The sequence below is a fragment of the Dipodomys ordii genome, unplaced genomic scaffold (genome assembly GCF_000151885.1).
Source record: "Dipodomys ordii isolate 6190 unplaced genomic scaffold, Dord_2.0 Scaffold143, whole genome shotgun sequence".
Classification (NCBI taxonomy): Eukaryota; Metazoa; Chordata; class Mammalia; order Rodentia; family Heteromyidae; genus Dipodomys; species Dipodomys ordii.
The window spans coordinates 2,212,567-2,231,787 of record NW_012267359.1 but is presented as its reverse complement, the minus strand read 5'-3'; the positions used below and the strand labels follow the sequence as shown (position 1 = coordinate 2,231,787).

The window sequence follows — 19,221 nt, the reverse complement described above, 5'->3', positions numbered from 1 at the left end:
GTCTGCTGCTGCGCAGGGCGGGCGCCGCCGCCGGGGAGCGCTTCCGCCTGGAGTTCTTCGTGCCGCCCAAGGTGAGCAACGGGCTGGGGGGACCCGGGGCGGGGTTCTAGGGTGCCCGGCTCCCGCCTCTCTGTGCCATCTGAGCCCAAGGGGCACCGCGGGGTCTCCTGCAAACCCGCCTGCTTTGCGGACTGGGGCTGCTGGTCCCCAGACCTCCCGAGAGCCTGCCGCAGCCCCCCACTGTCACCGGTGGCCACCCTGAGGCGCTCAAGAATGAGGTGGGGGGCGGGGCGCTGGGAATGTGGCTTAGTGGTAGAGTGCTTGCCTAGCGTGCAGGGAGCCCTGGTTCGATTCCTCAGACCCAAAGAAACAAAAAGCCAGAACTGGTGCTGTGACTTAAGTGGTAGAGTGCTAGCCTTGAGCACAGAGAGGCTCAGGGACAGTGCCCAGGCCCTGAGTTCAAGGCCTAGGATTGCCCACCTCCACCCCCCAAAAAAGGAGAGGATCCGGGTGCTGGTGTTCCCACCAAGTACTCAGGAGGCTGAGATGTAAGAATCTTCATCCAGTCATCATTTGTGGTGGTGGGGCTTGAACTCTCAGGCACGGTCCCTGAGTTCTTTTGTTCAAGGCAAGAGCTCTAGAGCTTTGAGCCACAGCGCCACTTCTAGTGGCCCACAGACTATATTGCCGAGGCTGGCTTTGAACTACGATCCTCAGCGCTCAGCCGCCTAAATAGCTGTGATTATAGGTGTGAGCTATCTATCATCACTCAGTGAGACTCTTAATCTCCAGTTAGCCAGCCAAAAGCCAAAACTGGAGCTGGGCCTCAAGTGGTAGAGTGCTAACCTTGAGTGTAAAAGCTAGGAGACAGCACCCAGGGTCTGAGTGCAAGCCCTAATATTGACATCAGAATGGGAGGTGGAGATGAGAGGCGTGAGGGTGTGGAGCCCCTGTGCACTGGAGGCTCATTCTGGCATTGCAGCGGGAGACACCCCAGCACCTGCCTATCCTGGGGTCCACTCCCTCCGTCTCTCTAGGCACCCGTTTCAGCTCCCTCCGTCCTCTGGGATCTCCACGTGCTCCTCCCTGCCTCTCCTCCAGATGTGAGATCCTCAAAGCCTGGGGAGGTACCCAGCCCACAGAGCCTGAAGAGGTGCTCTCCACCTCTTGAAGAGCTGTGCCCCCAACCCCAGGGCTTTGTGCCAGCCCAAGCTGCTCGCCTTAAATCCCTGAGACACATCCCAGGCTGAACTTCCTCAGACCCATAGCAGACAGCAAGACCGCCCCTCCGTAAGTGGCAGTCACAGCTGCAGTCTCTCAACAGCCATATATGCTGTGGGGGGTGGGGAGCGGCTAGCCGGGCTCTGGCGTCCCCTCCATTGATCCCTGCAGAGCCTTCCAGCTCCACCCAGAGATTTCTGAGGGGCCAGTGGGCCTTCCAATTTTGAGGAAGTGCAGAGGCTTCTTAGCTTGCTCCCACCTGGCCTTATTTTCTGGCAAGGGTTAGAGCATATTTTGGCACTCAGGAGTGAGTGATGTGACAGAAGAGCAGTATGTTACATCCTGGAGTATTAGGCTTTTTATTTTTCCTTTCTTTTTTTGCTGGTCCTGGGGCTTAAACTCAGGGCCTGGATGCTGTCCCCGATCTTCTTTTTGCTCAACTCAAGCACTCTACCACTTGACCCACAGCACTAGTTCCAACTTTTTCTGAGTAGTTTGTTGGAGATAAGTCTCATGGCCTTTCCTGTCCAGGATGGCTTTGAACTGCGATCCTCAGGTCTCAGCTTCCTGAGTAAGTAGGATTATAGGCGTGAGCCATCTGCCCCCAGCTATATTGGGGCTTTCTTGTTGTTGCTATAATAAAATACTTGAGGTGGATATTGCATTAAGAAACAAGGTCTGTTTCACTCTGCTTTGGAAGCTTAAGGTCTGGGGTCGGGAAGCCCCATGCACTTGGCCTCTGAAGGTCAGGGCTGACCTCAGCGTGGCAGAGGGGAAGAAGGGAAATGGGCTTGTGTAAGTACGTAGTAACCTCACATGACAACAACGCACTCTCCAGACAACTAGCTAGGTTCCCTTGAGAACTACATTAATCTCTTCCCAGCTTAGTATCCTGAAGGATCCAACCACTGTCTACTAGCAATTACCTCTTAAAAGTCCCACCCTCTCTCAATGCCACCACCCTGGGGACAGGTCCCAGCCCTGGCTCCTGGCTCGGGATTCCGAATGTGCCTGGTCCCAGGAGACTGGCCCCTGACTTAAGGAGTCCCTAGAGCACCCTTATTGACACTCCCTTGCAGATCTGCCCTGGCCCAGGGGAGCTAGCTGCACCTGGGAGCAATCAGGAGCTGGGGGGGTGTGGGCTCAGGCACCATTTCCCAACATCCCTAGACTTCCTCTTACAGCCCTTGATGTCCCCCCTCAAGTCTCTGGCTTCCTGACCTCTCACCACTGCAGGAAGAGACTCCATGTCCCCTCATGGCCCTACGCCAGGCCAGCCTTTAGGGTCTGGGAAGCAATGAAAACCAGGCATAGTGGCTCATGCCTGTAATCTCAGATATTCAGGAAGAGGCAGAGATGGAAGGATTGCTATTTGAGGCCAGTGTAGCCCCCCCCAAAAGTTAGTGATACCCCATCTTCAACAAACAAGCCTGGCACAGTGGTACATGCCCGTTGATCCCAGGTACGTGGAAGGCATAGCTATGTAGGAGGAGGATATTCTGAGGCTGGCTCAGGCAGAAATCAAGAGATCCTATCTGAAAGCAAAAAAGGACTGGAGGTATGGCTCAAGTGGTAAAGCACCTCCATAACAAGCATGAAGTCTTAAGTTCAATCTCCAGGACTGTCAAAGCAGTGGAACTGTCCATACCATCGTCCAAACGCCTGCCAATTTAGGCATTTCCTGGCACACCAGGAAACCTGTAACCATATTTGCAGGACTGAATGTAAATTTGAACAGGTTGAGCTTCAGGAGCCCCTGCAAGGAGCTGGGCAGGACAAGTTAGAGGCCAGGACAGAGGGCTTCAGATACCAGGCCAAGGACCAGAGCCCAAGGTCCCAGGCCAGGCCTATATGGTGGCCCCCCAGTTGCAGTCAAGGCTTTCTATCACTACCCCAATCCCAGCCCTGTGCCTGCTGAAGAGTGGCCAGGTGGGGCTGGGGAGGTGGCTCAGTGGTAGAGCGCTTGCCTTGCATGCATGAGGCCCTGGGTTCCATTCCTCAGCACCACATAAGCAGAAAAAGCTGGAAGTGGTGCTGTGGCTCAAGTGGTAGAGCACTCGCCTTGAGCTGAAGAGCTGAGGGGCAGCCGCCCAGGCCCAGAGTTCAAGCCCCATGAAAAAAAAAAAAAAAAAAAAAAAAAAGTTTTCAGGCCTGCCAGGAATTCCTACTGCCTGTACACCGTGCGCCCGCCCTTTTCCTTCTGAGAAAGTCCCTGTGCTAGAGTCCAAGCCCTGCCAGGAAGCCCCATCTTGGGCCTCTCTAGGGGTCTCTGGACCAGGACACGAGCCCAGAACAAGGCCCTGAGCATGCTTCCCATGGCACACTGCCAGCCCACCTTGGGTGAACTGTGCGGTGATATTGGGACATGAGCGCCAGGCCTCACTTCAGAGAATGAATGCGAGCCAGGAGGCTGTCTTTCCTTTTCTTTTTCTTTTTTAAAAATTTTTTATTGAGATTACCTAGATGAGTATATAAACTTCACGTATTTCACAGTGTTGTGGAATATTGATACTTAAAGCCACAAAACACATTTTAACCTTCACAAGGCACATTGTCATTATCATGGTCTATAACGTTTGTGAATTCTATGAGCTTTGACAATACAACTATTTCTCCCACATCAGGTGATATTTACATTCCTTTCTTTTTGCTTAGTGTAAGCTGTTCCCTCTTTCCCTCTCATTCCCTCCCTCCCATTGCTGCCTTTGAGTTGCTTAGTTCATTTTCATCTATATGCAGCTGATGGGCTCTTCTTTTGTATGTTTTCCCGTTTCCCTCTGATTCTGTGTCCTCCTAGCTTCCCTCAGTTGCACGCATATATATACCATATATGTGGTCAAAACATGGAGTCATTTAGCAATGACAAAATGAGTAGAAGTCCTTTGCTTCTTGAGCCCTGTTTACTTTGTCATATCTCCTTGCATTTTGGCTTTAGCATCTGCATATCAGGGAGACCATGTGTTGTTTTGTTGGTTGTGGGGCTTGAACTCTGGCCCTAGGCACTGTCCCTCTTTAGCTCAAGGCAAACACTCTACCACTTTAGTCACAGCACCACTTCTGGCTTTTTCTGTGTAAATGGTACTGAGGAATCAAACCAAGGTTTCATGCATGCTAGGCAAGCACTCTAGCACTGTCACATTCTCAGCTCTTTTCTTTTTCTGTATTGAAGTTTAAACCCAGCATCTCACGCTTTGTAGGCAGGTACTCTACCACTTGAACAATATCTCTAGCCCTGCTTTTTGTTGATTATTTTGGAGACAGAGTCTCTCAAACTTTTTTTTTTTTGGGTCGGTCATGGTGCTTGAACTCTGGGCTTGGGCGCTGTCCCTCAGCTCTTCAGCTCAAGGTGAGCACTCTGCCACTTGAGCTACAGCGCCACTTCTGGTTTTCTGGTGGTTTATTGGAGGTGGGAGTCTCACAGTCTTTCTTGCCCGGGCTGGCTTTGAACCTCGATCCTCAGATCTCAGCCTCCTGAGTAGCTAGGATTACAAGCATGAGCCACCAGCGCCTGGCTCAGCTTTTTATTGTTGTTGTTGTTGGTGGTGGTGGTGGTGGTTGTGGTGGTTGTGGTGTTTGAACTCTGGGCCTAGGTGCTGTCCCTCAGCTCTTCAGCTCAAGACTAGCAGTCTACCAACTTGAGACACAGCACCACTTCCAGCCTTTTCTGCTTATGTGGTGCTGAGGAATGGAACCCAGGGCCTCATGCATGCAAGGCAAGCGCTCTACCACTGAGCAACCCTCCCAGCCCTTGGCTTTTTTTTTTTTTTCTCCTCGTAGTGCTGATGCTGTGAATCCAGGGCCTGCACATGCTAGTTCTCTCCACTGAGAGAACCACATCTCCTACCCCTTGGGGTTTTGCTGTGTAGCTCAGGTTATCCTGGCACTCAGTCCTTCCTGCCTCAGCCTCCAGAGTACTGGGATTGCACCTGTGCACCAGCCTGGAGCCCAGCTTTTTTTTTTTTTTGTGCCAGTCCTGGGGCTTGAACTCAGGGCCGGGGCATTCTCCTTGAGCTTTTTTTTCTCAAGGCTAGCACTTTACCCTTATACAATAGCTCCACTCCCAGTTTTTTGGGTAGTTAGAGATAAGCGTCTCATGGACTTTTCTGCCCAGACTAGCTTCAAAGTATATCCTCAGGTCTCTCCCTCCTAAGTAGCTAGAATTACAGTTGTGAGCCACTGGCTCTGGTTTCCCATGTTTTTAGTGTACTAGAATAGACTAAGAAATAGGATGCATACCAAGGGTAAATGCTGTCCAGTGAAATGTTTATTGCAGATGTTTTTACCTGCCCAGCTGTGCCTTGGGACACAGTTAAATGCATGTCTTACTGTGGGTCAAGGTCAAGAATAGGAGCCAAGGCCAAGTGGAGCCCTGTTGGCTCACACCTGCTGAGACCTGAGAATCAAGGTTCCAAGCCAGTCCAGGCAGGAAAGTCTGTGAGACTCTTAAATCCATTTAACCATCAAAAAGCTTCAAGTGGAGCTGTAACTTGAGTGGTAGAGTTGCTGGCCTTGAGTGAAAAATGTAAGGAGAGCACACAGGCCCTGAGTTCAAATCCCCCATACCAGCACAAAAAAAAAAAAAAACCTAAAAGAGGGGAAAAAACTGGTCAGTGGGCAGCCCAAGTGGGGTTCACAGGTTGGGACTCATGCTTGTCATGAGACGGTGGAGACACTCCTTCAACTTGCCCAACCAGGAACTAAGGGTGTACCTCCATGCCAGGTTGGCCTCTGGGGTCTAAGCAGAAGGCCGTTCTGACCTTGGGAGCTGGGAAGGGCAGATGAGTGTTGTGAGCCGCTCACCATCCCCCTCTGGCCTTGCAGGCCTCCAGGCCAAAGGTGAGCATCCCCCTTTCGGCCATCATGGAGGTGCGGACCACCATGCCCCTGGAGATGCCTGAGAAGGACAACACGTTCGTGCTCAAGGTGAGCTCCCCTAAACCCTAACGACAGCCTGGCTATTCCAGGCCATGACTTTCTGGGTGGCAGCAGCCATGTTGGGAGGGAGTGGACCCCACAGCAGCCAGGAGCGGGGAGGAGACCTAGGATGCCATGACAGGCACCCAGCTCATAGCAAGGGCCTTCGTCTCCAGCTGAGCAGTGGAGCTGTGGGTCCCAGGCCCCTTCCTGTTTCCTCCCAGGGACTCATCAAAGTTTCACTTCCTCCCCTCCTGTTTCCCACCACAGTCAGGCACACCCACCCCGTGGCAAAAGCTGGTGGCCAGCTTGTAGCAAATACAGATGCCCCATCTCAGGGCACTGGAGTGCGACTAGCTAGGCCCTGCTGGGTACACCTGCTTGCAGCAGGGTTTGCCAGGCTGAGTCCCCTGGGATGTGTGTGGGGGGCGGGGGCGGGGGGGGGGACCCAGCCCTCTTCCCAGGCCCTGCCCAGCCTTATGTTCCCACCCAGCTCTACTTAATCATAAACTCCCTTATTCATTGGGCAACCTTGCCAGCCCTGTGCCCCAAGTTATACCAGGCTGGGGCTGAGGACATGGCCTTGCCCACTTGCTGGGTGGACCCTGGGCAGCTGATAGGCAAAAGCCCCAAGGCAGAGGGATGCGCCTGCCAATCCCATTGTGGGCCTAAGTTTCCCCATCTGTCTGGACAGGCATGGAAGGGGGTCTCCGAGGACCCTCCCAGTGTGACAGTGCATTTTGACAGAGGCACAGGACAGGAAGCTGAGAACAGGGACATCATACCTCAAAGATAGGGTTAGAGGGCTGGGAGGGTGGCTTAGTGGTAGAGTGCTTGCCTTGCATGCATGAGGCCCTGGGTTCGATTCCTCAGCACCACATAAGCAGAAAAAAGCCGGAAGTGGTGCTATGGCTCAAGTGGTAGAGTGTTAGCCTTGAGCTGAAGAGCTGAGGGACAGCGCTCAGGCCCAGAGTTCAGGCCCCACAACGACGACAACAAAAAAAAAAAAAAGATAGGGTCAGATCCTAATGCAGCCAGGTAGCTGCTGTATGGCTCCGGGCCTTCCTGGGCCTCTGAATAAGGACGGTATGGGACCTCCCTCCCTCCAGAGTGCCCCATACAGTGGGGCAGTTGTCCTGGCTTCTCTGGGGTGAAATTCTAGTCCCCAAGGTTTGAACCCCCTGACCCAGTGTGTAGAGCCACCTGTCCCCCTCTTGACTTAAACCCAATCTGTGAAGGACCCAGGGACTTTTGGCCACCCTCCCCAGCCAGCAGAAGGGGCCCTGAGGATATGGGGGTGGAGTGGGGCTGGACCTCATCTTCAGGTGGGCTGTCATCTCTGATGATGGGGTGGATGACAGGGAAGATGGGGTGATGGTGGGAGGCCCCCCCAGGGGGTGGAGGTTGGAGCACTGCCCCCTCCACAGGTGGAGAATGGAGCCGAGTACATCCTGGAGACCATTGACTCCCTGCAGAAGCACTCGTGGGTGGCTGACATCCAGGGCTGTGTGGATCCTGGGTGAGTACCGCATAGCTCCCGGATGGGGATGGAGGGGGTGCTGCTCCTTTTCCCGGACATGGCAGGCGCCATTCTCATCAGGTCCTCTCTGGGCCTCAGCCCCACTCTGCTAACCCCAGAGAACTTGGGAATCAGGAAAGGTGGGCATGTTTGTCCTCACTATGGGAGTCTCGAACTTCTGGCAGATGGGCTCTGATGGGGGAGCCCAACGGGTGACAAGAGGCTACTTAGCGGCCCCCAGCTCAGCCCAGAGAAGGCCACAGGTAAGGAGCACACCTGACCCAAAGCCTAAGTACGAGCCTCCCACCAGGTACCAAAGCTGATGGTCAGGTGCCAGTGTCTCACATCTGTAATCCTAGCTACTCAAAAAGCTGAGACCTGGAAGAGCAGGGTTCAAAATCAGCCTGGGGAAGAAAAGCTAGTGAGATTCCATTTCCAACCAGCAAAATGCTAGACTGGAAGTATGGCTCAAGGAATAGAGCACCAGCTATGAGCAAGAAACTATGAGCAAGACTATGAGGTCCTGAGTTCATGCTCTGATATTGGTACATATGTACACACACACACACACACACACACACACACACAAAACCAAGCAAAGCCAGGTGCAGGGGAGCACCACTGTAATCCCAGCTACCCAGAGGTAGAGCTAGATAAATCACAGCTCCCAGCAAGACTGTAAGACCCTCACTAAAAACAAACTAAAAGCCAAGGGACCATGGGCATGGCCAAGTGGAGCAGTTGTCTATCCAGCATAAGGCCCTGAGTTCAGTCCCCAATACCACCCCCCAAAAAAGCAGAACTGGGCACACCTATAGCACTAGCTTACTTAGGAGGCTGAGATAGGAGTTCAGTCCCAGACCCTATCTCTAGATTAACTAGCCAAAAGTGAGGCTAGAGGTATAGTGCAAGTGGTAAAATGCCAGCTGAACAAGTGTGAGGCCTTGAGTTCAAACCCTACTACTGCTGTACACACAAGAAAAAGAGGGTCGAACAGATGGACTTGGTGGGGACATTAGTGCCTGGGGCAGCTGTGTGCAGTCAGAGATCCCCGGGCCAGACGTTTGAGGGCCTGGGGAGACCTGGGTTCTCAGTGTGAACCTGCCCGGGGGTTGGGGGTGGGGGGTCATGCTTTCTAATGAACAAGTCCGTTTAAGAAGCACAGTTAAAGTTCCAAGCCAGTGAGCTTGGCCCTGCCCACCCACCGTGGAAACTTCCACAGCTAGCCTGCTGACCATCCACGCTATAAACCATTTCCAGCCCCTTGTGAGCCTGAACCTTGCACCTCGCTTTGCAGACTTCCAGAGCCAGCAGGACCGATGGATACCAGGGCCCCAGGTGGGCAGGGGCGTGCTGGGCAATCAGAGTTAGTGGATAGAGATTTTATTTGTGTGGTAGTACTAGGGCTTGAACTCAAGGCTTGGGCACTGTCTCTTAGCTTTTCCCCTCAAGGCTGGTGCTCTCCCACTTGAGCCACAGCTCGACTTCTGGCATCTTGGAGATCAGAGTCACAGACTTTCCTGCCCAGCTGGCTTCAACCTTGATCCTCAGATCTCAGCCTCCAAGTAGCTGGGATTGTAGGCATGAGTCACCACACCTGGCTTCAGATCTTGCAGCCTTGGGGCACCTATGGCACTTGGTGGTCTCTGGTCACACGGTGGTCACAGAGGCTGTTGAGAGAGAGACAGAATGACCGTGACCCCAGGGTGGGGCCTGGCACTCCGAGCAGCGCAGGCCCCATGACCCGATGTGTTGTACCCTGTCACCCGCACAGTGACTGTGAGGAAGACCTCGAGGTGGCCTGCTCCCAGGGAGGCTGCTTGGCCAGCCGTGTGGCCTCCTGCAGCTGTGAGCTCCTGACGGAAGGTAGGTGGGAGCAGAGCTGGCCAGAAGAGTTGGGGCCAGAGATGGAGGGGTGGACATGCAGGTGAACAGATCAAGGGACATGCTTTTCACCCGCAGACCCGCCGCGGCCCCCAGAGACAGCGGCAGCCGTGGTGACTGCCCCACATGGCCGGGTCCGAGACACTGTTGGAGAGTCCCTGCTCCACGTCCCACTACAGACCTTCCTGCAGACCCTGCAGTCCCCAGGCGGCAGCGGAGGCAATGACAGCAGTGCAGGTGCCCAGGGGCCCCCCTGCCTCCCCTCCAGGCCCTGTGCTGGCACAGGGAGCATGGCACCCCCTAGAACCCTTGCGGAGCCTGGAACACTCCCTTCATCCTACATCTGGGCACCAGGCTCCTGGGTGCCATAGAAAATGCTTGTAGAGGTTGGGAATGTGGTTTAGTGGTAGAGTGTTTGCCTGGCATGCATGAAGCCCTAGGTTCCATTCCTCAGTATCACATCAACAGAAAAAGCCAGAAGTGGTGCTGTGGCTAGAGTGCTAGCCTTGAACAAAAAGAAGCTTAGGGACAGTGCCCGGGCCCTGAGTTCAAGCCCCAGGACTATCAAAGAAAAAAAAAAAAGTAAAAAGAAAATGCTTGTAGAGCCAGGCAGAGTGGCTCACGCCTGTAATCCCAGCACCTGGGAGGCTGAGGCAGGAGGATAGCTATATAGGGAGTCTGTGTTTCGGGAAAACAAGGAAAGGAAAAGAAAATGCTCATACAAAGTCATACAGAGGATTGGAACCAGGTTGGAGAAACTGAGGCTTGACTTGCTGATTCGTGTTTCTGACTGGCAGATTGACTCATAAACTGACTTTCCCCTCTCCATGCCTCAGTTTACCTCATATGGTTAACTAGTGAGGGACTGGCTCTGCCTAGTTCTAAAAGCTCATGTATTTATTTGCCCTCTCTGTCCCTTCACCCCCTCATGCTGTCACCCTGCACCCCAGGGGAGGAAGGCGTGGAGCCAGACCCCGAGGCTGAGCCGGGCCTGGAGCTCTCCAACTACCCCTGGTTCCACGGGACCCTGTCTCGGGTCAAGGCCGCTCAGCTGGTGCTGGCAGGAGGGCCCCGGAGCCACGGCCTCTTCGTGATCCGCCAAAGCGAAACGAGGCCTGGGGAGTACGTGCTGACCTTCAACTTCCAGGGCAAGGCCAAGGCAAGCTTGCATGCAGGCTGCAGGGTGGGCGCGCAGCCGAGGCGGGCAAGGGCTCCCTGATTCTGGGCAAGGCTCAGGTGCACAGGTGTGGCATGTCTTCCCACGAACCAGCCCACACTGGCCATGGGGAGCTGGTGGCCAGGCCAGTGTGAGAACCTAAGCTGGCAAGGCCTTCGGTCGCTGGCATGTCTCAGGGAGACATTGTCCCCAGGGTCCATCTGCCTCTTCTCCCACCTCTAAATACCCTATCCCCTTCTCTGCTCACCCTCAACCCTGCCAGGGCTCCAGCTCTGGGCCAGGCCTGTGCTCAGACCAGAGATGTAAAGGAGACACCGGTGGGCTGGAGGATTGTGCCACATGGGCTGCTTGGGGTCTGGTGGGGGCAGCGGAGCCCTGAGACGGGGGCATGAGCAGAGGTGTGCTCCAAGGAGCCATGGCCCCGGTGCGCCATGATCACTCACAGGCAGGGCTGCTAACAGGACAGGAAAGCCAGGTTTTATGGTGCAGTACGCCCGAATCCCTGAATCCTCCCCATACCGCCCACTTTTCCGATAAGGAAACAGACCCAGCCTTGGCACCTTCCAGAACTCTGTTTCCTGGCAGCCCCCGCTGGAGGGAGGAGCACCCCAGGTCTCCTGCCACAGCTGGCAGCTGGTGGTCAGTATGCATCCACCAGCCTGGCGGCCTCACTCCCCCCTCCCTCCACCACCCCATGACCCCTGGGCTCTCCGGGTAGCACTGGCTGGCACTGCCCTAGGCTCACCTCCTTGGAAGGCAGCCGCCCTTAGCAGTTCTGTGATAAGCATCAACGCCATCCCTGGCAGCTGGTGGTTTCCTTTTTGGCCAGCACAACCTCTCCAGGGAGCTGAGGAGTGTCTAATGCATGCCTAGGCCAGGGGCTCACACAGTGCCGGGGCTGCCAAGGGTTGGAAAGAAGGGAAAGCAGGATGGGCAAGAGATATCATTGAACTTGTGCTCCCCTTGCCTGGCTTCCGTTCTCCCGGAATGATGGGGATTGTCCTATCTGATAAGTTAGGGGTAGGAACGGCATGGACCCCCCCCCCCAGCCCTGGCAGGGAAGGAAGGGAGATTTTTCAATCTCCCTCTTTCTGCCCTCAAATAATTGATATGTCTGGAAGGTTTTCCAGAATGTGGAGGTGCACCTGCCTTGTCTACACCTGCCCCTGGGGTCCAGCTGCCCCCAGAGACCCTGCCCAGTTAGGAGGCCTGTCTCTATATAGATCTGAGCACACTGCAGTTTTCCTCAGCCTGTGTCCTGGCTCTAGCTGCCATTCATGTTCCCAAGGTTCTGCACACTGTTCCTGGCAACTTTCTGTCCTGCCAATGGCAGAACTCACAACCCACCCTGTATAGGTGGCAAGGCAGGCTCTCCTTCCTGCCCACCCCCCCTTCCAGCCCCTAGCTTCCTGAAGAGCAGGGGCAGTCACACAAGTGCTCCCTGGGCATTAGTTTCCCATCTCCCATATAGGGAGTTCCTACTCCTGAAGTCTTTTTTTGTTTTTGGTCAGTCGTGGGGCTTGAACTCTGGGCCTGGGCCCTGTCCTTCATTTCTTCAGTTCAAGCTAGCTAGTGCTCTACCACTTGAGATACAGCGCCACTTCTGGTTTCCTGGCGATAAGGGTCTACCAGACTTTCCTTCCCGGCTGGCTTTTGAACCACAATTCTCAGATCTCAGCCTCCTGAGTAGCTAGTTTACAGGCTTGAGTCACCAGGGCCCAGCTCCTCTTGAAGTCTTTAGAGGGGGACACAGTTGATGGGGTGAACAGCAGGAGCCTGGGCACAACTTGGGGCAAATATCTGTGCCCTCCATTTTAGCCGAGCTGTCACCCCCCCATTTCCTCCCATACCCAGGAGTGGCCCCACCCCCAGAAGTAGGGCACATGTGAAAGCCCCAGCTCCCCACCCAGCCCCTCTGGCCTCAGGAATCATGAAGGCCTAGGCTTCCAACGGCACTGCCCAGGCAGGCAGCCAGCCAGAGTTTGCCTCACTGACCATTCCCACCTTATGTCCACAGCACCTTCGTCTGTCCCTGAACGGCCACGGCCAGTGCCATGTGCAACACCTGTGGTTCCAGTCTGTGCTTGACATGCTCCGCCACTTCCACACCCACCCCATCCCACTGGAGTCTGGGGGCTCTGCTGATATCACCCTGCGCAGCTATGTCCGGGCCCAGGGCCCACTACCTGGTAAGATGCCCCTATACCTGGCCTAGGGGATTAACTCACTTCGCAGGTGGCCAGCATGACTACTGAGGGCAGATGACACCGGGTCACGTCCAGTCTCAGTCACATCAATCACATCAGTCACATCAGTCACATCAGTCACAGCAAGTGTGAGCTATGGGGGACCATCAGTGGATACAGATGTGAGCCCTGTGTGTGGCCCATGCCTGTAATCCTAGCTACTCAAGAGGCTGAGAGGATTCAGAGCCAGCCTAGGCAGGAGAGTAAGATTCTTTTTTGGGGGAGGTCTGGTTGTGGGGCCTGAACTCTGGGCCTGGGCGCTGTCCCTCAACTCTTCAGCTCAAGGCTAGCGCTCTACCACTTGAGCCCAGCACCACTTCCGGCTTTTTTTTTGCTTATGTGGTGCTGGGGAATCGAACCCAGGGCCTCATGCATGCAAGGCAAGCGCTCTACCACTGAGCCACCTTCCCAGCCCGAGTCAGTAAGATTCTTATCTCCAATGAACCACCAAAAGGCGTGGAAGTGGAGCTGTGGCTTAAGTGGTAGAACGCCAGCCTTGAGCACCAAAATTCAGGGACAGCCCCCAGACCCTCCCTGAGTTCAAGCCCCAGAATCGGGACGAATCAAGAATAGGTACTGGGACTGGAGGGAGTCGCGGCCTCGGGGTGAGCGAGGTCGATCCCTGCACACCGGGCCGGGCGCGGTGCCATGGGGCGCGGGGCTCCCGCTGACAGCTCGCCTCCGTTGCAGACCCGGGGCCATCGCCCAGTGGCGTCGCGCCCGCGGCCCCTGGCTGCTGGGCCGAGCCCGCCGGCCAGCACTACTTCTCCAGCCTGGCCGCGGCCGCCTGCCCGCCCGCCTCGCCCTCGGAGGCCCCCGGAGCCTCCTCTTCGTCCACCTCGTCGGCCTCCACCGCCTCCGTGCCTGCGCCTCCGCGCGCCGCCGAGGGTCCGCTCAGCGCGCGCAGTCGCAGCAACAGCGCCGAGCGCCTGCTGGAGGCCGCGGCCGGGGCCAGCGATGAGCCCGCGGAGGGAGCGCCCGGCCGTGCGCGCGCCGTGGAGAATCAGTACTCCTTCTACTAGGGCCCAAGGCGGCTCGGCCCGCCTGCCCGGGACAAGCCGGGCTCATTCGCGGCACTGCCGCCTGTCTGCGGTAGGCCACGCCCTATCGGCGGAACGGCCCGCCTACCCGGGGCAGGCCGCCCATTGGCCGCAAGACCTGCTTGTCTGCGGTAGGCTGTGTCCGATCGGCATGTAGGACCGCCCACCCGTGGCGGGCCGCGCCCACAGGCCCCAGCCTCAGGCTGTGGTAAAAGGAAGCTCTTCAGTGAAGACAAATGTTTATTAAAGAGCCTGTTTTAGGGACTACATCTGGGCTCTGCTGTCCTTTCTTAAGTGTGAGCCTCAGCACCACAGGAAGGAAAGTGGCTCTTTGTATCACGGATTATTGTCACAGAGCCATTTCACAACGCCATCCAAGCCCACTGTGCCTGGTGCCTGCCCAGCTCTGTCTCAACAGAGACAATGATATGACGAATAGAAGATAAGGGTTCGAGAGGGGGCTTTAGTAGAGCTATGACACCAGTCCCCCTTGGGATTTCTCCTTCCACTATGGCTGCAGCTCTTCTGACCCACGCTGGCCTTTGCCAGGCCTGGTGCCAGCCCCTACTCATCTGCACCTGGGGAGAGAAACAGGCTGGCCAGGGCCCTGTGTGATGCCTTCTGTCCTGATCACCAGGATTTGTCCTCTCTAGCCAGTTAGCTGAGCAGGAGCCCCAAGACTGAGGCCACCCCCCTGGCTCCCTTGGAGGGCTCACTCCCTCAGAACAGAATGGGAAGGAGGCAGGCCAGGGTACTGACCTTGGGGCACAGAACATGAGAAAGTGAGATAGGGCTGGGCACCAGTGGCTCACGCCTGTAATCCTAACTACTCTGGAGGCTGAGATCTGAGGATCTCGGTTCAAAGCCAGCCTGGGCTGGAAAGTCCATGAGACTCATCTCCAATAAACCACCAGAAAACGGGGAAGTAGTCCTGTGGTTCAAGTGGTAGAGCACTTGCCTTGAGTTGAACAACTCAGGGACAGCGCCCAGGCCCAGAGTTCAAGCCCCAGTGACTGAAAAAAAAAAGATCAGCAGTCAGGCATGGTTCCATCAGTGTTCCTAAGTGAATCTGAATTCAGGGGACATGCAAGAAATGTATGTGGAAAGGAAGGAAGACCTTCAGGCCTGTCACTCCTTCTGGTGCTTCCACAAAGCCCGATTCCGGACTCTGGGGAAATCACAGCAGCCAGGCAGATGGCAACAGCATCTTCAAAGTGGACTCAGTTGCTTCTCAATGAGTGTTTCCGATGTCTGGCTCTAGGCCAGACTGTTTGTGGGATAGCCAGGCGGGCAGCCAGGCAGGCCCATTGCAGTGTGATGGGTGTTGACAGAGGGCTGGGCCAAGCCCTGGGACCAGGCACACCCTGCATGATGATGCTGGCACTATGGATGTGGGGTGAGAGGAAGCAGGTGTAAGGTGCAGCAGGTGGAGAGGGTCCTGAGTGCCCAGCCAGGGAATTTGGCATTAGGAACTGACATGGGGTATGGTACATGCACCTGTAATCCCAGCTACTTGGGAGGTAGATATAGGAGGATTGCAGCTTGAGACGAGCCCAAACAAAAGCTTCAGACTCTATCTGAAAAATTAAAGGCAAGTGAAAAAAGGCTGGGGTAAGACTTAAGCAGTAGAGTGCTGGCTAGCCAAGAACGAGGCCCTGAGTTCAAACTCATTATGTTTATCCACGGTAGACATGAAACATTCACAGAAGTTATATACTGGTCTCTAAACTTAACACATTTCAAAGGATTGAAATAATCAGATCATCTTTTACCACAATTCAAATAAGCTAGAAATCAAGAGCAATGAAATTAACAAGAGGAAATAGCTAGAAAATCCTCATATACTTGCACATTTAAAAATACACCTCCAGGGCTGGGAAGGTGGCTTAGTGGTAGAGTGCTTGCCTTGCATGCGTGAGGCCCTGGATTTGATTCCTCAGCACCACATAAGCAAAAAAGCCGGAAGTGGCGCTGTGGCTCAACTGGTAGAGTGCTAGCCTTGAGCTGAAGAGCTGAGGGCAGCACCTAGGCCCAGAGTTCAGGCCTCACAACTGGCAAATAAATAAATAATATGCCTCCAAATTATGCAGGTGTTGAAGCTTAAATTCAACAAAAATCAGAGCTGAGATGAGAAATACAGGTCTTTCGTGTGTCTGCCAGTCCAACTATTCGGTGGTTAATTGGAGCCGATTCTCATGCTTTCCTGCTCAGGCTGTTTTCTGTGATCCTCAGAAATCTCAGCCTCCTGAGTAGCTAGGATTACAGGAGTGAGCCACCAGCACCTGGCAAGTATCTCAAGTTTAAGGTCAGCCAGAAGAAAGGTAGCTGATACCCTTTGTCAAAAAACAAGATAAGGGCCAGTGGGTCACGCCTGTAATCCTAGCTACTCAGGAGGCAGAGATCTGAGGATTGTGGCTCAAAGCAAGCCCAAGCAGGAAAAGTACGTGAGATTCTTATCTTCAATAAACCACACAGAAAACCGGAAGTGGAGCTGTGGCTCAAATGGTAGAGCGCTCACCTTGAGCTGAAGAGCTGAGGGACAGCGCCCAGGCCCAGAGTTCAAGCCCCACGACCAACACAAACAAAAAACAAGATAAGAGCTGGGAATGTGGCTTAAGTGGCAGAGTATTGCCTAGCATGCATGAAACCCTGGGTTCCATTCTTCAGTATCACATAAAAAAAGCCGGAAGGGGCACATTGGTTTAAATGGTAGAGTGCAACTTAAGGACAGTGCCCTGGTCCTGAGTTCAAGCCCCAGGAATGGCAGGAAAAACAAAAGCCAGGCACTGGTGGTTCATGCCTGTAGTTGTAGCTACCTAAGGAGGCTGAGATCTGAAGATTGTAGTTAAAAGGTAGCCCAAGCAGGAAAATCTGTGAGACTCTTTTTTTTTTTTTTTGTCGGTCATGGGACTTGAACTCTGGGCCTGGGCGCTGTCCTTCAGCTCTTCAGCTTAAGGCGAGCGCTCTACCACTTGAGCTACAGCGCCACTTCCGGTTTTCTGGTGGTTTATTGGAGATAGGAGTCTCACGGTCTTTCCTGCCTGGGCTGGCTTTGAACCGCGATCCTCAGATCTCAGCCTCCTGAGTAGCTAGGATTACAGGCGTGAGCCACCAGCGCCCGGCTGTGAGACTCTTTATCTCCAATTAATCACAAGAAAATGGCTAGTGGAGCTTGGCTCAAAGTGGTAGAGTGCTGAAGAGCTCAGGGACAGTGCGCCCCAAGTTTGACCCCCACAACAATAAGCTAATAACATTTCCAGGTGACGGAAGCTCACACCTGTCAGCCTACCTACTCTGGAATCTGAGAGCAGAGGATCATGGTTTGAAGCCATCCCAGGCTGGAAAAGTCCATGAGTTCCTTAGCTCCCTTTAACCAACAAAAAGCCAGAAGTGGAGGTGTGGCTCAGGTGGTAGAATAAAAAAGCCAAGTGAGAGCTCAAGGCCCTGAATTCGAGCCCCAGTACTAGTCAAAAAAAACAAAAAGGTTAGGGATATTGTTGGGTTTGGATGGCTCTCATAGGTGACTGAAGTCTAGAAGATTGAAGTTCAAGATCAATCCAGTAAGAAAAATCTGAGGGACTCCATCTCCAAAATAATCAGCAAGAAAACAAAGGGGAGTGGGGTGAAGGCATAGAATGCCAGCTGAGCAAGCAAGCTGAGCAAACTCCAGGCTAAAAAAAAAAAAGAAAAAAAAGTCCCACATCCTGGGAAACACCTAGTATGTTTGTGCTATGCTGGGTGCTATACATCCAGACATCACTTCAACACTGGCATTATTAAGGGCAACTTTGCCCACCCTGGGTGTAAGGAAACCACCATAATAAGCTGCTCCCCAATACCACCATAGGTGGCACCAGGTTTCAGTACTAGGTCTGCCAGACCCCAACACACTGGTGTCTTGCACAGACCTTACTCCTTAGGGGCCCAGCTCAGATCTCCAGGTAGGTGGAGTGAAATGCCCAGTCTTAAAGGACTGGACCTCAGGGTGGGACTTTACTGCCCTCTGCGGGCCGGGAAATGACTCTCGGGATCAGGGTAGGTAAAACCTTTTATCTCTGGTGCTCTCAGGCCTGGGAAGGCACCATGTGAACAGCTCCAATGTCTTGTCCCACCCACCCATCAGCCATTCAGTTGCTCAGGCCCTCAGAGACCTGGGAGCAGACCACTAGACTTGAGTCACGGTAAACTTGAGCTAATGACATTCCACACTGGGCCTCAGTTCATTTTCTGCATATTTTGGGATGATAAAAATGTCAAAGCAGGGGCTGGGAAGGTGGTTCAATGGTAGAGTGCTTGCCTTGCATGCCAGAGGCCCTGGGTTCGATTCCTCAGCACCACATAAGCAAAAAGAATAAAGCCGGAAGTGGCACTGTGGCTCAAGTGGTAGAGCGCTAGTCTTGAGCTGAAGAGCTGAGGGACAGCACCCAGGCCCAGAGTTCATGACCGGACCCCCAAAAAATGTCAAAGCAATGCTGGGTACCTGGTGCCTAGCTTCTCAAGAGACAGATCTGAGGATGGAGATTTGAACGAAGCCCGGGCAGGAATGTCCCGGAGCCTTATCTCCAATTAATCACACACCAAAAAAGCCAGAAATGGCGCTGTGGCTCAAATGGTAGAGCGCTAGCCTAGGGTAAAAGAGCTCAAGGACAGCGCCCAGGCTATTTAAGCCCCAGGAAAGGCGGGAGGGGGTGGAGAGAGATGTGGGCGCTGGAGGCTCACACCTGTAATCCTAGCTGCTCAGGAAGCTGAGATCTGAAGACAGGTCTGAAGCAAGCCCGAAAAGCCCACGAGGCTCTTTATCTCCAACTATTCATCAAAAAGCCAAAAGTAGAAATGGGTCAAGTAGTAGAGCACCAGCCTTGGACAAAAAATAAGCTATAAGACCGAGGCACGCGGACACACACACACACACACGCGAGACTGTCAGAAATGCAAGCGGGAAGAGGGAGATCCGCCGGCCACGAAGCCGGCCGCTGCGGCGGGAAAAGCCGCTGGTGACGCGAGCGCTAGGCCCGCTCTGATTGGCTGAGAAGCAGGAAATAGAACCCAGCAGTTCGGATCAAAACAAACTGCTCGGGCCTCAGGCTCATGAATATTCAGCACCCGGCTTCCGGCGTGCGGCTTCGGCCCAGCCCCCTCCGCGTGCCCGGAGTGCGCGTGCGTTCCCGGAGCTCGCGCCGGTCTGACGTCAGAAGCGCGCGCCGCTTTTGCAGTCGCGCT

At 54.3% G+C, this 19,221-nt stretch overlaps 1 protein-coding gene across 1 annotated transcript in view; it reads left to right on the top strand.

Moving 5' to 3' along the window:
- Nucleotides 1–14,257, top strand: part of Sh2b2 (SH2B adaptor protein 2) — a 14,878-nt gene extending 621 nt beyond the window's left edge. The window contains exons 2-9 of the mRNA XM_013031709.1: nucleotides 3–71; nucleotides 6,043–6,144; nucleotides 7,563–7,654; nucleotides 9,429–9,520; nucleotides 9,617–9,775; nucleotides 10,489–10,697; nucleotides 12,733–12,904; nucleotides 13,652–14,257. Of these exons, the coding sequence (XP_012887163.1) occupies nucleotides 3–71; nucleotides 6,043–6,144; nucleotides 7,563–7,654; nucleotides 9,429–9,520; nucleotides 9,617–9,775; nucleotides 10,489–10,697; nucleotides 12,733–12,904; nucleotides 13,652–13,983 (1,227 nt within the window). The 3' untranslated portion in view covers nucleotides 13,984–14,257. The remainder of the gene's footprint in view (nucleotides 1–2; nucleotides 72–6,042; nucleotides 6,145–7,562; nucleotides 7,655–9,428; nucleotides 9,521–9,616; nucleotides 9,776–10,488; nucleotides 10,698–12,732; nucleotides 12,905–13,651) is intronic.
- The last annotated feature ends 4,964 nt before the right edge of the window (nucleotides 14,258–19,221 follow it).